The 16,434-nt window shown below is 43.6% G+C and overlaps 1 protein-coding gene across 4 annotated transcripts in view; it reads left to right on the top strand.

Moving 5' to 3' along the window:
* otofa (otoferlin a) overlaps positions 1 to 16,434 on the top strand; it is a 470,909-nt gene that overhangs the window by 205,358 nt on the left and 249,117 nt on the right. For 3 of the 4 annotated variants that reach the window (XM_078541508.1, XM_078541509.1, XM_078541506.1), the window contains exon 5: positions 2,009 to 2,159. In XM_078541508.1, the coding sequence (XP_078397634.1) occupies positions 2,009 to 2,159 (151 nt within the window). Of the gene's footprint in view, positions 1 to 2,008; positions 2,221 to 16,434 lie in introns of all 4 variants that reach the window. The other variant, XM_078541505.1, reaches the window with a different exon arrangement.

Raw genomic sequence — 16,434 nt, 5'->3', positions numbered from 1 at the left:
GTCCGTGTGGTGTAGGTGCACCCATTGTGCTGTTAGGGAGGGAGTTCCAGGATTTTGACTCAGCGACAGTGAAGGGACGGCAATATATTTCCAAATCAGGATGCTGAGTGGCTTGGAGGGGAACTTGTAGGTGGTGGTGTTCCCATCTGCTGCCCTTGTCCTTCTTGATGGTAGTGGTCATGGGTTTGGAAGGTGCTGCCTAAGGAGCCTGATTAAGGTATATGTCGCATTTACACCTAATTAACTCAAATAACTGCTCTGCATTAAGGACACCATGCTAATTCATTCAAGTATGGACAGGTGGAAAAAACTAATAGCAACAAACCATTGATGTACACAAAACTAAATTGTCAAATGCTAAAGAAACAATTCCTGTACCCCAAAAATGACAGTGTATATCACTAAAATTGTACATTCCCAGCCTTTGATTTTCCATCTGTAAAAATTAGTGAATGAAAAACCATGAGCCTGGAACACACCAGGAGAACAAAGGTAGAATGTTTACTTCAAAGACCTCAGTGTCACCCCTTAATGCCCCCCTACCTCAACTATTTTGAGCTTGGCATGACGCTGAACTTTTCTTCTCTTTCCATCGCCTCTGCAAAAACGGCTTTGGCCAGGAGTCCTCGCCCAAGAACGTGGGGCCCTTTCTCCCATGTTCAGCATTTTTGTTCCATCTGGGTCCTTCCGTCTGGCTTCTAACTCTCTCTAGATATTTTCAATGTGAACTGCCAGGCAGGGTGACATCATCCGTCTCAGTTTTTCTGCAGTGCTCACCCAGTCTGATCCACTTCCCACCGAACTTCCAACAACACACTTATCTCTTCAGTTCAACCCTAAAATTGTCATTACATCTGCCGACAGGGGTGAGCGCTGTTGTTTGGCAAACCGACTCTACCTTGCGGAAGCTGAGACCTCGATTTTTGCAATGATGGAGAGGGTTTTCAGCTTAGCCAAAATGGCACTGAAGGCCCAATTTCCGAGGTTCTTCCCTCAAAGCAAGCAGCTGCCATTTTCGCTGGTTTTGGGGGGGCACAGGGAACAGGGGCAGGTTGTGTTTCCATGGTTCATGGAGGCAACTGCACATGTTAAAGTGCAGCCGCCTTTGGTCAGATCCAATTTTTGCTAGTAGAATGTCAAAAACATGATTTATGCACTTTAGACCTATCAGGCGAAAGTCTAAAGGTAGCAGGTTTCTGTGGAGAGGTAGATTACCCTTTTAGATAGGTACAGGGAGAGGTTAGGTGCCCTTTGGAGGAGGTAGGTTTCACTTTGGGAGAGGTAAATTGCCCTTTGGGATTGTTAACAGTAGCATAAATGTGTGTAAAAAGTGGACAAGCTCATTGGAACTGTCAAGCTAATTGGAACTCTCAAGCTATCTTGGGAACTGTCAGGGGAGCTGTCAAGGGAACTGTCAAGGCTCATCAGGACTGTCAAGCTGTCAAGGGATTTAAATCTCCCGGCCTTTAAATTTAAAAAAAATTCTGAACGCTTAAAAAAAAAAGCTCTTGCTATTTCACCCTGTCTGTTGAAATAAACCTGAGAGTTATCATTATAGGATTTGTGCTGCATGACAGATTTCGCAACCTATCATTATCACAGTGGGGTGCCTGTCAACTCACAGTTTGATTGACAAGCTCCAAGTGGTTATAAAGTCTTTGATGTGAGGCTGTGAATACAAATGCTTGTTGTTGCAAGGGATTAAGTGGTCAGGACTCCTCAGATACTGAAACAGTCCATGTCCAAATGCAGCAAGACCTGGACAATATACAAGCAGGGTTAACAATGTGGCAAGTTACATTCACGCCACACAAGTGCCAGGCAATGACTATCTCCGACAACGTGTCTACACAAAACCATATTCAGGTTTGTTACCCAAACTTATTTTCCTTAAAACCTAAATCAATGATTGGAGAGAGAAAGTTGTAAGCCTTTGCCTAGCCTGTATGTAGTAGACATTACATTTTTTTTTTACTGTTAATTTTTCCATTTCTTTCTTTTTATCTAGACCTGTGTCTCCATTGGTATAAAATACCAGGCAATGGATGGTACTGTTGGAGCCTGGAATGAAAGTGAATTCTTAGAAAATCCAAACCAAAGAGCAGAGCATGAGACCCTTCACTTTGAGACAGACAGTTTACTATCCGGCAGTGGACACAGTCAGGGATCAGGGGCCTCTCCAGGCAGATCCCACCAAAATCTCTTGGGAGAAAGGAAGAAGTAAGTAAGCTGCTTATCTATGTAAGAACGAGAATCCTACCCATAGAATTGCATAACATTGCAAAGAGATTTTTCTTTGAAGAGTTTTGTCAGATTTGCTTTGCCAAAATAACAAATAGTACATGATATTTGCAAAAAGAACTGTATTATGGGTGTTCTTTGTTTCTTTACTGAGAGTCAAAGATAAAGGCAGATATATTTGACAACATTTTTGCATTAGTTATATGTGTATAGTTTATTGATCATTTTTGCAGATCCAAATTCACAGCCAATCCCTGCCAAACAAATATGGTTTCAAACACAGCAAGGGTCCCTAGTGGAGGTGTGATCTTTATATTCTGTGTCATTTCAAGCACATGTTGTCACCTTTACTGTATTGTGACACATCCTCTGTATCTCCTTGCAGAAAATTTCCGAGTTATTTGTTGAATGTATTTCATTCAAGGCAAAAGGTTTAGATTTTGGGACTGATTTTCACATAATGATGCAACTCTGTTCCACGTGCTTAGGACCTGATGGAAATTTCAACAGAATGGGAACATGCCAATAAAATTCAGTGTTCCAGGAGTCAGCCCACTCTCAAATTATTCACTGTTCCAAGTGAAGATTTGGGGCATGTAATGTAAGGTAGCCTCCTAGTGGGGCCAGAGAATTGCGCAGGCGAAACCTCAAATCATGTGGGTAGCTAAGGGCAATTTAAAGCCTATGGAAAGGTGAAAAAAAAATGTTTGATCTGATTCTCAGCCTTGGAAAAGGTGGAAGCGGGAGAGGGTGGCGTTAGACGCAAATTAGGGGGAAAGAAACCAAGAGGGTATTTTGACTTCAGCAGTGATGTTAAACAGAAGGATGGGATCAGCAGCCTGTTAAGCACCCTATTATACTTTCCTTTACATTCAAGCATGAAAACATTTCTTATCCCAAGTTGGAACTGCAGTATTCCCAGCAACATGAATACAGTGCTTAATTTAGCCCTGATGGAGGCAGAGAGTCTCAACTTCGTACAATGTAGAATATCCCAGGTGAAAACCTCACTCTGCTGAATTAGCTGATTTAAGTCAGAAGGTTAGACTGTTACAACTAACTCAGTGCTCCAGATCCGGGGTAAAAAAATTATACTTGTTTCTTGTTGAGCTGGACCCAGTTACCCCTGCTGGAAATGAGTGGACATTGGGTGAGAAAAGGATCAGGTTTGCTTATGTTAGAAAAGCTTACTGACACCCATTAGCCTGACTCATATGCATGAGAAATGGTTTCTTGGTCACAGTACTGGAGATTGAGTGGTGGGTGTGGAAACAGATTCCAACAGAAGCAAGCATCTTGAGATTAGAGGAAAACATTGGAGTGAAAAAATTGCAGTCATTCTTTTGCAGATTTTCCGGTTCTTGCTAGATTTACAACATTACTATTGCTTAAACAATAAAATCAGCAGGGAAACAGCACTGGTGGGTTTAATGAGCTTAATAGTGGGAGAGATCCAAGTGAGCATCAAAGGAAATAATCATTAACCCTGAACGCTTCAGTAATTGTATCATGTTCACACCAGTTTCCACACACCATTGAGTTCAGCAATTTCTCAAAGCTGCTTCCTGTTGATAATGTCATCAGCATTTGCTGTTTATTTTCAAAGAGGAATGCTCCTTATGTTCTTCTGTAACTCCATAACTTGTACTGTTGTGTAACTTTACAAATAGATCTCTAGGTTCTCTGTGAATTTTATTTTTCCAGTTCAGAATTGCACTTTACTTAAAACTGGAGCCTCTGAAATAAACTTCCGATTATGTGATGCAGTTCAGAAAATGTATGCAATCAAACAGAACTGCCAGGTAGATAACTGTTTTGCTTATTATGTGTACGCGTCACTGTCAGCCCTATTGAAGGGTCATGAGGACTCGAAACGTCAACTCTTTTCTTCTCCGCCGATGCTGCCAGACCTGCTGAGTTTTTCCAGGTAATTCTGTTTTTGTTTTGTTGTTAATTATTTAGGGGCTAGCTTGTAAGTTGCTGAGTTTGCATGTCATTCTTTATAGCATTACTTTGTATTTAAAATACTTTAGGATTTAATTTTCTCTGGTGCACTACATAAGTTCACATAAAATTCCCTTGTGTTCTATTTTAATATATTGAAAATATATGTCTTGATGGCTACATTTAAATAGTACATAAAGGAATGTTATGTGAATGTACACAAAAAAATGAAACCACTCAAAAATTAAAAATTGTAGCTCCCCCCCCATCAGAAGTATGTCATTTTTAATTTCTCAAGATGCAAGCAGCATCTGCAAGGCCACGTTCGTTGCCCTGATAAAGTGGTGATGAGCCTTAAGCTGTTACAGTCTTTTTGGTGATGGGGCTCCCACAAGATCTGCAGCAGATCGAGAGTCAGAGCCAGCAACAGCCCCTCGGGGAACAAGAGATGGATAATAAATGCTCATCGGCATAACTCATATCCATGTAAAATTTAATTAAACAAACATAAACTTTCTGATGCTGATGTTGCATTGGTGGTTTAGTTATTGTTCTATGCACTGATATCTATGCTCATCTAAAATTACTTTCTATGCTATTGTATTACTCCAGCTGTACACACACCAACTTCTCGCTCATACATACACTCACCTGCTCTACTCGCATGTACCCACTTACACACCGCTAGCTCGCATATACAGATGCACATGGGCATCTGATGTAATGTTTCTTGTAAAGGTTGAGGTAAGATAATAGCTCCCTGAACACTCTGGTAGATCTGGCCTCCTCCTGAGAGCTCTTTGCCCCCCCTCTTCCTTTTCCCTCTTCCAGCAGCTTGACTTCCTCTTTGTCACCTCTACAATGCTGCAGCTCAAAGGTGATGTATACTACTGCAGCACTCATTTCTGGGAGTAAATGATCTGTGCAGAGTCTGTGAAATAAGGATAAAGTCCTGTAGTAAAAGCTTTAACTCTCCCAGTTTAGTTTAGCAACTTTAAAAACTTTCTAAGCCACCAAATACTTCTACAAGTGCAGCAAAAACCAGTAGAAATCAACCAGGAATTAACCTGAAATGGGCAGTGGTGGGAATGGGGTCCATCCTACATTACTTGGAATGTTGAGCTCTAAAATCAGCTTTACACAAATGTTACACACCAGAAGTATTTGTGCACTACAGACGCCATTTTGCATGCAAAATGACTCCAGTAGCCTTGAAGCACCTGGTATCAAATAGCCAAATCTTTTTTGTTTAGTCTTTCACGGGATGTGGGTGTTGTTGACTAGGCCAGCATTTTTATTGCCCAGCTCTAACTGCCCTTGAGCCGCCTTCTTGAAGTGTGTGTTGTAGGTACACCGACAGTGCTGTTAGGGACGGAGTTCCAGGATTTTCACTCAGTACAGTGAAGGAACGGCGATATATTTCCAAGTCAGGATGGTGAGTGGCTTGGAGGAGAACTTGCAGATGGTAGTGCTCCCATGTATCTGCTGCCTTTATCCTTCTAGGTGGTAGAGGTCGTGGGTTTTGATGGTGCTGTCGAAAGAGCCTGGGTGAGTTGCTGCAAAGCATCTTGTAGCTGGTATACACTGCTGCCACTGTGTATCAGTGGTGGAGGGAGTGGATGGTGAAGGTGGTGGATGGGGTGCCAATCAAGTGGGCTGCTTTGTCCTGGATGCTGTCAAGCTTCTTGAGTATTGATGAAGCTGCACCCATCCAGGCAAGTGGAGAGTATTCCATCATAACTCCTGACTTGTGCCTTGTAGATGGTGGTCAGGCTTTGGGGAGTCAGGAGGTGAGTTACTTGCAGCAGAATTCCCAGCCTTTGACCTGCTCTTGTAGCCATAGTATTCATATGGCTAGTACAGTTCAGTTTCTAGTCAATGGTAACCCTCAGGATGTTGGTAGTGGGGGATTCAGCAATGGAAATGCCATTGAATGTCAAGGGGCGATGGTTAGATCTCTCTTGTTGGAGGTGGTCATTGCCTGGCACTTGTGTGACACGAATGTTACTTACCACTCATCAACCCAAGCCTGAATGTTGTCCAGGTCTTGCTGCATATAGGCATGGACTGCTTCAGTACCTGAGGAGTCGTGAATGATGCTGAGCATTGTGCAATCATCAGTGAACATCCCCACTTCTGACCTTGTGATGGCGGGAAAGTCATTGATGAAGCAGTTGAAAATGGTTGGGCCCAGGGTGCTACCCTGATGAACTTGTGCCCATTGAGGGGTTGACTTTTGCTTGTGGAAGCATTGCCATGAATTCTGTGAAGGGCCTCAGCCTGGGGTGTTTGGAACATACTGAACTTGTGTAAGGGCACAAGTTGAGTGAAGAGAAATTCACCATGAGCGATGTGACAATTGTCAGCTTGTGAGAGGGTTCAAATGAGCACCAAGGATCCAAATGAGTTTGAGAAGCAGGAAAAATGTGGTAATGAAAATGCTGTTTATTAACTTAGGTTATCAGACAGAATACTAAGACGGCTTGTTAGAACTAAGCTGACAAGAAATATTAATAAATAGTATTTTCCACACCAGAAGTTTTATTTTTTATTCAAGAATAACAATGTAGCCAGTGAAATGAGAAACTGCGATAAGTCTACTTGGAGGTTGTGTTTTGTGACAGGCAAAGAGAATTTAGGCACAAGGGCTATTATTAATCACTTTCCGCACAACAATAAAGTAGAACTTGGTTAAATATACTGACGAATTAATGAGTAGAAGTTTGTCTTGGATGGTAATAATAATGAAATATTAGCAAATGGGCCATTGCTTTAAATTCAGTTCTATTGAAATGAACATAATTTTTAGATGATAAGTAACACATGCTGATACAATATTACCCATTTTGAACCAAGATAATTTTCTACTCCTAAGACTATTATAAAAGGTCTCACTTCTTGGTGTGGTATTACAAACATGCTATAATTGTATTTAATGTATATTGCTGGTATTATGAAAATTCTGCCATTATCACAATTTTTATTTCATCACATACGTGGTACTGATTAAACCAAATCCCACAAACCTTTAAAATTAAGACATCAGCAGCGATAAGATCCTTAAACAAGTATGTCCAAGTGCATTTTACTGACTGCAAGGATTCAAGATCTTCCTGTAAACATTACACTTTTTATCTTTCCTTAATTATATAAGCTGCAATGATAAAAGTCTCATCAGATTTATGCCTTATTTACATACTTTCATATGCTCTGTTACAAGCCTGTGTTGGATATGGTTGTCTGGCGCACTGACCTCTACCTCGCGGAGGCTGAGCGTCAACTCGCAGACACTTCCTCCTACCTCTCCCTGGACCATGACCTCACCACGGAACATCAAGCCATTGTTTCCAGGACTGTCACTGACATCATCTCCTCTGGAGATCTTCCTCCCACAGCTTCCAACCTGATAGTCGCCCAACCTCGGACGGCCCGCTTCTACCTCCTACCCAAAATCCACAAACAGAACTGTCCTGGCAGACCGATCGTGTCAGCCTGTTCCTGCCCCACGGAACTCATTTCTCGTTATCTTGACTCCCTTCTCTCTCCCCTTGTCCAGTCCCTTCCCACCTACATCCGTGATTCCTCTGACATCTTAAGTCACATCAACAATTTCCAGTTCCCTGGCCCCAACCGCTTCCTCTTCACCATGGATGTCCAATCCCTCTACACCTCCATCCCCCACCAGGATGGTCTGAGGGCCCTTAGCTTCTTCCTTGAACAGAGGCCCGAACAATCCCCATCTACCACTACTCTCCTCCGTCTGGCTGAACTTGTTCTCACGCTGAACAATTTCTCCTTTAACTCCTCTCACTTCCTCCAAATAAAAGGTGTGGCTATGGGTACCCGCATGGGCCCCAGCTATGCCTGTCTCTTTATGGGGTATGTGGAACATTCCTTGTTCCAGTCCTACTCCGGCCCCCTCCCACAACTCTTTCTCCAGTACATCGATGATTACTTCGGTGCTGCTTCATGCTCTCATCGGGATCTGGAAAAATTTATTAATTTTGCTTCCAATCTCCACCCCTCCATCATTTTCACATGGCCCATCTCTGACACTTCTCTTCCCTTCCTTGACCTCTCTGTCTCAATTTCTGATGATAGACTGTCCACCAATATCCATTACAAGCCTACCGACTCCCACAGCTACCTCGACTACAGCTCCTCACACCCCGCTTCCTGTAAGGACTCCATCCCATTCTCTCAGTTCCTTCGCCTCCGTCACATCTGTTCTGATGACGCTACCTTCAAAAACAGTTCCTCTGACATGTCCTCCTTCTTCTTTAACCGAGGTTTTCCACCCACGGTCGTTGACAGGGCCCTCAACCGTGTCCGGCCCATCTCCCGCGCATCCGCCCTCACGCCTTCTCCTCCCTCCCAGAAACATGATAGGGTCCCCCTTGTCCTCACTTATCACCCCACCAGCCTCCGCATTCAAAGGATCATCCTCCGCCATTTCCGCCAACTCCTGCATGATGCCACCACCAAACACATCTTCCCTTCACCCCCCCTGGCGGCATTCCGTAGGGATCGTTCCCTCCGGGACACCCTGGTCCACTCCTCCATCACCCCCTACTCCTCAACCCCCACCTATGGCACCTCCCCATGCCCACGCAGAAGATGCAACACCTGCCCCTTCACTTCCTCTCTCCTCACCGTCCAAGGGCCCAAACACTCCTTTCAAGTGAAGCAGCATTTCACTTGCATTTCCCCTAACTTAGTCTACTGCATTCGTTGCTCCCAATGCGGTCTCCTCTACATTGGAGAGACCAAACGCAAACTGGGCGACCGCTTTGCAGAACACCTGCGGTCTGTCCGCAAGAAAGACCCAAACCTCCCTGTCGCTTGCCATTTTAACACTCCACCCTGTTCTCTTGCCCACATGTCTGTCCTTGGCTTGCTGCATTGTTCCAGTGAAGCCCAACGCAAACTGGAGGAACAGCACCTCATCTTCCGACTAGGCACTTTACAGCCTTCTGGGCTGAATATTGAATTCAACAACTTTAGATCTTAAACTCCCTCCCCCCATCCCCACCCCGTTTCTTCCCCCTCCCTTTTTTTTTTCAATAATTTATATAGATTTTTCTTTTCCCACCTATTTCCATTATTTTTAAATCTACAACTAATACCTTGTCAGTCTTTCCACCCCACCCCCACTAGAGCTGTACCTTGAGTGTCCTGCCACCCATTCTTAATTAGCACTTTTCTTAGACAATATCACCACCTTCAACACCTCTTTGATCCTTTTGTCTGTGACATCTTTTGATTATCTGCTCCTATCACTGCTTGCTTGTCCCTACAACCACCCCACCCTCAACTTCTCTCCCCTCGCCCCCCACCTTAAACCAGCTTATATTTCACCCCTCTCCTAACTACACTCAGTTCTGTTGAAGGGTCATGTGGACTCGAAACGTCAACTCTTTTCTTCTCCACCGATGCTGCCAGACCTGCTGAGTTTTTCCTGGTAATTCTGTTTTTGTTTAGGATATGGTAGTTCAGTGAATGACAGCTCTCCTTACAAGATGTGTTACCTAGATGCTAGATTTACCTTAGAGGTCGGATTTATTTAAGCTTCTGTCAAAATAGTGAATTTTTTTTCAAAATGTTAGTTAAATGTTCAATGGTATGTTATAACAGTACAGCTAATAAAAGTACTGTTGAATTTTATCAAAATAAGAAAGTTAGATGATAGTAAGATTCAATTGTATAAAGGATTTTAAAAACATTAACTTTAAAATGAATGGATCTCCAGGAAATGGTGATTTTACTGAATTTCTTTTTCAAAGGCTTGGCTCTATTATTAGTTTCCAATTGTGTCTCCAACACTGATTGATACTCTGATTGGTCTCAGGACTGATGGCGGTGATTACAATAGTGAGGAAGAGGGAGATACAAACTTAAGGTAGTACAGGGCCAACCTCACCTTTGAGCTGATGAGTCTGGCCCTTCTGAGTGTGTGTTTTGTAGGAATAGTTTAAATGGGTTTCATGGCCAATCGACCAACCATATCAAGCACTGGTAAAATGCATATCAATCCTGTCTTCATAGTGGAAAATGTGTCAGATCCAAAAAACAAATGTTAAAATTTTACCGTAGTTATTTTCTTTCGATATTCCAAGCTACTTTGATCCTTTTTGTTGACCCCCATGCCCTTTCCTTTTTATCTTTTTCAGTTTGACCTCTGTCCAAGAAGGCAGGGCAACAGACATGCAAATCCCACAGCTTTGAATATATTACTGCTGTACCTAATTTTTCTCTTTATTTTTTTCCCCCCTTCTCTGGGGTTTGGTCCCTGGGTGTCATCAGGCCTCTGTACCTCAGCCAAGTAACCGTTCTTCAGATATGAACTTTTAGAGTTAGTCAAGACAGGACGTTTGACCAATGGGCTCATCAAAGCCAATCTTAATTCTGTCCTCAACAAGCATCCATAATTGGCAGTAGGGTTTGCTGAACTGCATTAAGACATGAGAACACAAGCTCCTTGACTTGGGGGCACTAGCACCACCACAGCTAAGACCAGCTAATTCAGGCCACACAAGCGATCCAACTTCGGCCCTTTTTGACTTCATACAACATTTCTGTAGGCATTTGCTGAGGGCCCAGAAGTCAAAGGACAATATTCTAAATGGTACATTCCTCTATTCCTTTCCCTTTTAAAGGAACTAGACCATAAGACATTGGAGCAGAAATTAGACCATTCGGCCCATCGAGTCTACTCTGCCATTCAATCATGGCTGATAAGTATCTCAACCCCATTCTCCCACCTTCTCTCCGTAACCTTTGAACTTATAGAAACCCACAAAGAAAATACACCATGACTGCAGTTTCCCTTTAAGTCTGCATTCCTTTTACGGCCTCACAGATAGTTCATTAATAAAATGTCTGGTCATGCAACTCTAAACTATTTTCTAACAAAATTGCTGTGATTTGAAAATGTGTGTTTTCTTGAATGTAGTGGTTTTACTTTCTTTCTGCTGGTTTGTGTGCTGATAGTTGAATGGAAGTTGAATACCTGTAACTATTGGCTTTCACTCTGGAAAAACCTAATGCAGACCATTTCAGACAGAAATTTGAAAGCTCGCGTTCCTGTGCGACAGAATATGAAAATTCTACGACAAATTTGAATTTATTTGTAATCAGAAGAGCCAATGTTATCTTTTAGATTGATAAATCTTGGGAAGAATATTGCTAGTGGTTACGTTAACATGCAAGAGAATAAGCAATATTAAAATTGTGGAATGTGATCACTCAAGTCACTTAGTAATGCGGCAAATAAATGCAAAAAAAAAAGCATAATAGTTTGATAAGATCATATCACCTGATGAGTGGGTTATCTATCAGCTGGATAAACTATTAGCAGCATTTCTACTGCTGCCATGAATCTGAGTTTATTGGACAGAATTTTCAACATCAGCAGGTGTAAAGTTGAGCAATATCATATCAGCCACTCAGAATGTTATTCTATTTTCCATTTTATTGAGTTCAGTGGACCTCGTGCCAACTGAGGGCCTTAAGTGGACAATTAATGGCCTGCGGGATTGCTTGTGGGCTCCAGGGGTTGTCCCTCATTCAAGGCCACGCAGTGTCTGATTGAGGGATCTGACATTCGGAAGGGGGGGCCCTCTGAGAGCCACCTCCCTGCTGTTGACCCCCCTCCCTGTGATCCCCACCCTGTGAGCCCCCACCTTGCTGCCATCATTCACCCGTGGCCTGGAATCCAGAGGCGATACTAGGTCTCAGGTGGATGTCATACCAGCAGCAGCCACCTCCTCTTAGGTAGCACTGCTGATCAATAGAGCTTTCAGCCTCTAGCTAGATGGTAGCCCTGGGCGGGCAAGGCTTCTGCACCCAGAGTCCTTCCTGGGGTAGGCCTGCCACTTTCTAGTTAAGTGTTTGAGTGCCACTTAATTAAGTGTGCCTTCCCTAAAAGAGGTGACACGGGCTCCAGTTTCTGGGCAAGACCCCCGCCACTTTAACTACCATCTAATATTCAATTCCCAACAAACTTATTCTAAGTACTATTCCAGTGTCAGATATGCCACATTTAGGAGTTGGAGGCAGCAATGTATTCATAGCTGGCCACTCCCTTATTGGCACCAATGGTTGTACCTAGCTGCTGGTATCAAGCGGTGACATGAATGAAACTAGAGTGTGATGATGCGAGACACAACTGAATAACTAAAATCCAAACGGATGATCAATAATTACAGTTTCTGCTATCATTATTGGAAACTATGGACAGAATTTTTCCCCCACCCCCATATGGTGGTGGACAGACACATAAGTTCATACCCATTTGTGGCGGGTAGCCACTTAAGATAGGTAAAATCCCAATTAAGGCCAATCAATAGCGGCCAACTGGAATTTCCCAGCAGCCTGTATCTAGTTCCTGTGCATCAGGAGCTAGGCCAGCTGCCTGGTGGTGGCCTCCCGACAATAGATGGGGGAATCCAGCACTCCTGGCAGGCTTTGAGGCCCTCCCAACCTGCCTGCAGACCACCCCATGACCTAGCTGCTGTGTTTTTGTTTTTATCTAAAAACTTTAAAAGTCGCAGAGAGGGTGCCTCAAGATGAAGGCAGCCCTCTCTCTCTCTTACCTGAAACAGCAGGCTGCAGGTTCTTCCATGCTGGAAAGCCTCCTATTAACCCACCAGCTTCAAAAGCCTGCCCACCATCCTTAATTGGACAGCTAGCATGCCTTTAGCCATTAATTGGTCAATTCAGGGAAAATCACTGCTGGGTGACTGTACCCCAAACAGTGCAGGACTGGGACCTGCATAGGACATTGATACCAGACAGCCCTTTCTAGGAGCCAGGTCAATAGTAATATTAGACGTGCTGCTCAGCCCATTTATATCCCCATTTTTATCTGAGCTGGTATATCATTAATGATGATAAATAAAACTGAATGTTTGTAACTCTTCATGTTGCACATTGACGTTCCAAAAGAACCAGCCAACTTTGCAAAATATTGTGTTGGTCTATTCAGAAAGAGATTCAACATGAAAAAGAGTCAGGTGTTTCATTAGATTTTTACATTTTTAAGATTGCCTCCTCCCCTTTCCCACAATGTGTTTTCAATGTTTTATTTCCATACTACTTCTTTCCATCTTCTTTATATCCATCCCTAGGATGGGGGCATCACTGGCAAGACCAGCATTTATTGTTCATCCTTAATTGCCCTTAAGAAGGTGGCAGTGGATGACCTTCTTGCATGAAGTGGCCTCGGTCCTCCCACAGAGCTGGTAGGGAGGGAGTTCCAGGATTTTGGCCAAGTAACAATGAAGGAACAACAATATAGTTCCAAGTCAGGATGATGCGTGACTTGGAAGGGAACGTGGAGATGGTGGCCCAAGTCTTCCAGTCTCCGGATATTCGGAGACTGGGCACACGATGAAAGATGTGTGTCATGACCCTTCAGAAGTCCTGACATGCGGAACTACTTGGGAATTGCCTGTAAAGTTTAAACTTCTGATGGATGATTTCCTCACCGCCCGGGACCCTGCATGAATGTTTATGACTTTGAGCTAGATTCAGAGGCTTGGGACAGATTGCCACCTTGCTGGTTACCCAGGATATGTTAGACAGTTTAAAACCTGGTCCAACAGCTGGGTAACTCCACAACTGAACACCCCCGCCATCAACCGCCGTTCACCTGGTTACTCTACCGATACAACCCGACTACCGCCCGACCACCCGAATAGCCCCCAACCACCTGACTACCCACCCCACTACCCCCATCACCCTACTACCCCCAACCACCTGACTATCCACTCACCCACCTGCCCATTCACCCACTCACCCATTCACCCATACACTCAAACACTCACACACTCGATCACTAACACACTGAAAACCTGTGGGGCCTTTAAATACTTACCTGAATACATCAGGTGATGTGGTGAAAAGGGGGCACGTTTTCTGCGCTGATCCTCTTTGCAGGTATTTCCATGGATTCCTGCGCTGAGGGGAGTTCCCTTGGATCCTGCATCAGAGGTTTGGCCTTTTTAAACATTTCCAGATAAATGCCTGATCAGCGTCGGATGCAACGGTTTCGATGTTGATCGGAAGATTTGGGCCAGTGATTCGATTTCATTTCCATTCTTTTCAATTAAAATTAGATTTTCTATCTAAGATCTGGATGAGAAATGACAAAATCCCTCACAATTTTTAGGTGACAGTTTCATGTTTCCAACTGTGCTGGAGTTTGTATACTCAAACAAACAGGAGGCAAAAGTTCAAAACTTCAATGCGTTTTCATTTAAACGTCATTATTTGGTCTTAGTTGATGGAGTCAGACTCGTGACTGGAAAATGTCATTCAGAAAGAATAGTTTCTTTTTAACTTAGTTGAGTTGGAAAACAACGGAATTGCTCAACAACAACGATAACAATTTGTAGTTCTGTATAGTGTCTTTAACAGAGTGAGCCCAATGCCTCAAGCACTTCACAGGAATGTTGTCAAACAAAATCTCACACCGAATCACATAAGAAGACGTCAGGACCAAAACCTTGGGCAAGGAGGAAGGTTTGAAAGACCATGGGCTGGATTTAATGCAGCCTGTCATTGTCGTGTTTTTATAATGATATAAAGGCACCAATTACCCATAAGGGATTAAGTAAACATCTTGTGAGTTCACTTATTTTAACTAGACACATGAGCACATATATACATGGAGAGAAAGCTAGAAGACGTCAGCAGCAGGGCTGTGTCTGCTGTGATCTGCTCACAGGCCCAAATGAAACTAAGGCTCGATCACATGACATATTCCCCTTCGAGTGAGGGGTCGCTGCCATCCCTTAGAGGCATATTCCAACGGCCATGGCTGGCCCACTTAATCATGGGAGAGGCCACATGTCAGTCTCCCGGCAGCATCAAAACCTCCCCCAATTAAGTCAGAGGGCAGAAGGGGCTAATGCGAGATTCCCAGCTGCTGTCAGAGGTTTATCAATTACGATCATTATTGACCATTAACACCCATTATCCCTGGGCCCACTACAATTTAGTGGCGAGGTGTCAGCTGTGGCTCAGTCCATAGCACCCTCGCCTTTGAATCAGAAGGTTGTGGGTTCATGTCCCACTCCCGGAAACCAAGAACTGTGAATGTACTCGAAAGAGTTACAATTTAGTGGCTATGGCTTTCCTGCGTCATCAGAATGCTATCCAGCAAATCCTGTTGGGTTTGCCAGCGGCCTCATGGGGTGGGTCCCTGGTAGCCTGGTACTCTGTGCCCTGGGCCAGCAGTGGGGAGTCGTGCCCTTGCCTCCTGCTGGCACTGGTGGCAACAACAGGCTGGCAGCCTCAACCAGTGGGCAAGATCCCATTGACCTGACAAAATCCTGGCCCATGCGACAGGAGGGGTGAGAGGTGGAGAGGTATAAATGTTTAAGGAGGGAATTCCATGACTTAGGACCTGGACAATGGAAGGTGCAGCCACTAATGATGATGCAATTATAATTGGGAATATGCAAAAGGCCAGAATTGGGAAAGTGTAGAGATCTCTAAAGCTTGTAAGGCTAGAGGTGGCTCTGAAATAGAGAGAGAGAAGGCTACTGAGGGATTTGAAAACAAGTATGATAGTTTGAAATTGAGGCATTGCCAGAGCAGCAGCCAATATAAGTCATTGAGTCCAGTGTTGATGAGAGAATGGGACCTGATGGAATGGGTTTTGGAATTTTGGATGAACTCAAGCGTCTGTAGAGTGGAAATTGGATGGCTTGCCAGGGGAGCATTGGAGTAGTCAAGTCTAGAGGTGAGAAAGGCAGGGGAGTAACATGGAATGCAACTCCCAGTTTCCACCTTCTTTATTGTTCCCCTGCTTTCTTACTTCATCCATTCCTCATATCACAGCTCTTTCCCTTTCTGCCTTTGGCATTGGGCAGCAATAATAATGCTGGTCTCCAGAAATGCGAGGAGAAGTTAAGAAAATTGGGCTTGTTCTTTGAAGAAAGAAGATTTTGACCTGATTTAGTGAACGTTTCTTTTAGAAGACATGGAATGAAAAATTTAACGCAGACAAATTGTTCACGTTTAGGAAGGGGTAAAAACAACAAGGGGCATAAATTTATAATTAAGAACTCAGAAGAAGACATGGAATAGCTGTTTGAAATATGTTGTCAAGGGAGGCAACTGATGCAAAATTGATTTAAAAGTCAAATAAATTGCATTCAAATGGATTCAAGAACCAGTTAGATACACTTCTAGAAAAAGAGATTGAGAGGTATGGTGAGAAGAATGGAAGGAGGGATGGAA

This window comes from Cetorhinus maximus, chromosome 5, assembly GCF_964194155.1.
Source record: "Cetorhinus maximus chromosome 5, sCetMax3.hap1.1, whole genome shotgun sequence".
Taxonomy (NCBI): Eukaryota; Metazoa; Chordata; class Chondrichthyes; order Lamniformes; family Cetorhinidae; genus Cetorhinus; species Cetorhinus maximus.
The sequence above is the reverse complement of the archived record's forward strand: the minus strand, read 5'-3'. Positions and strand labels throughout refer to the sequence as shown.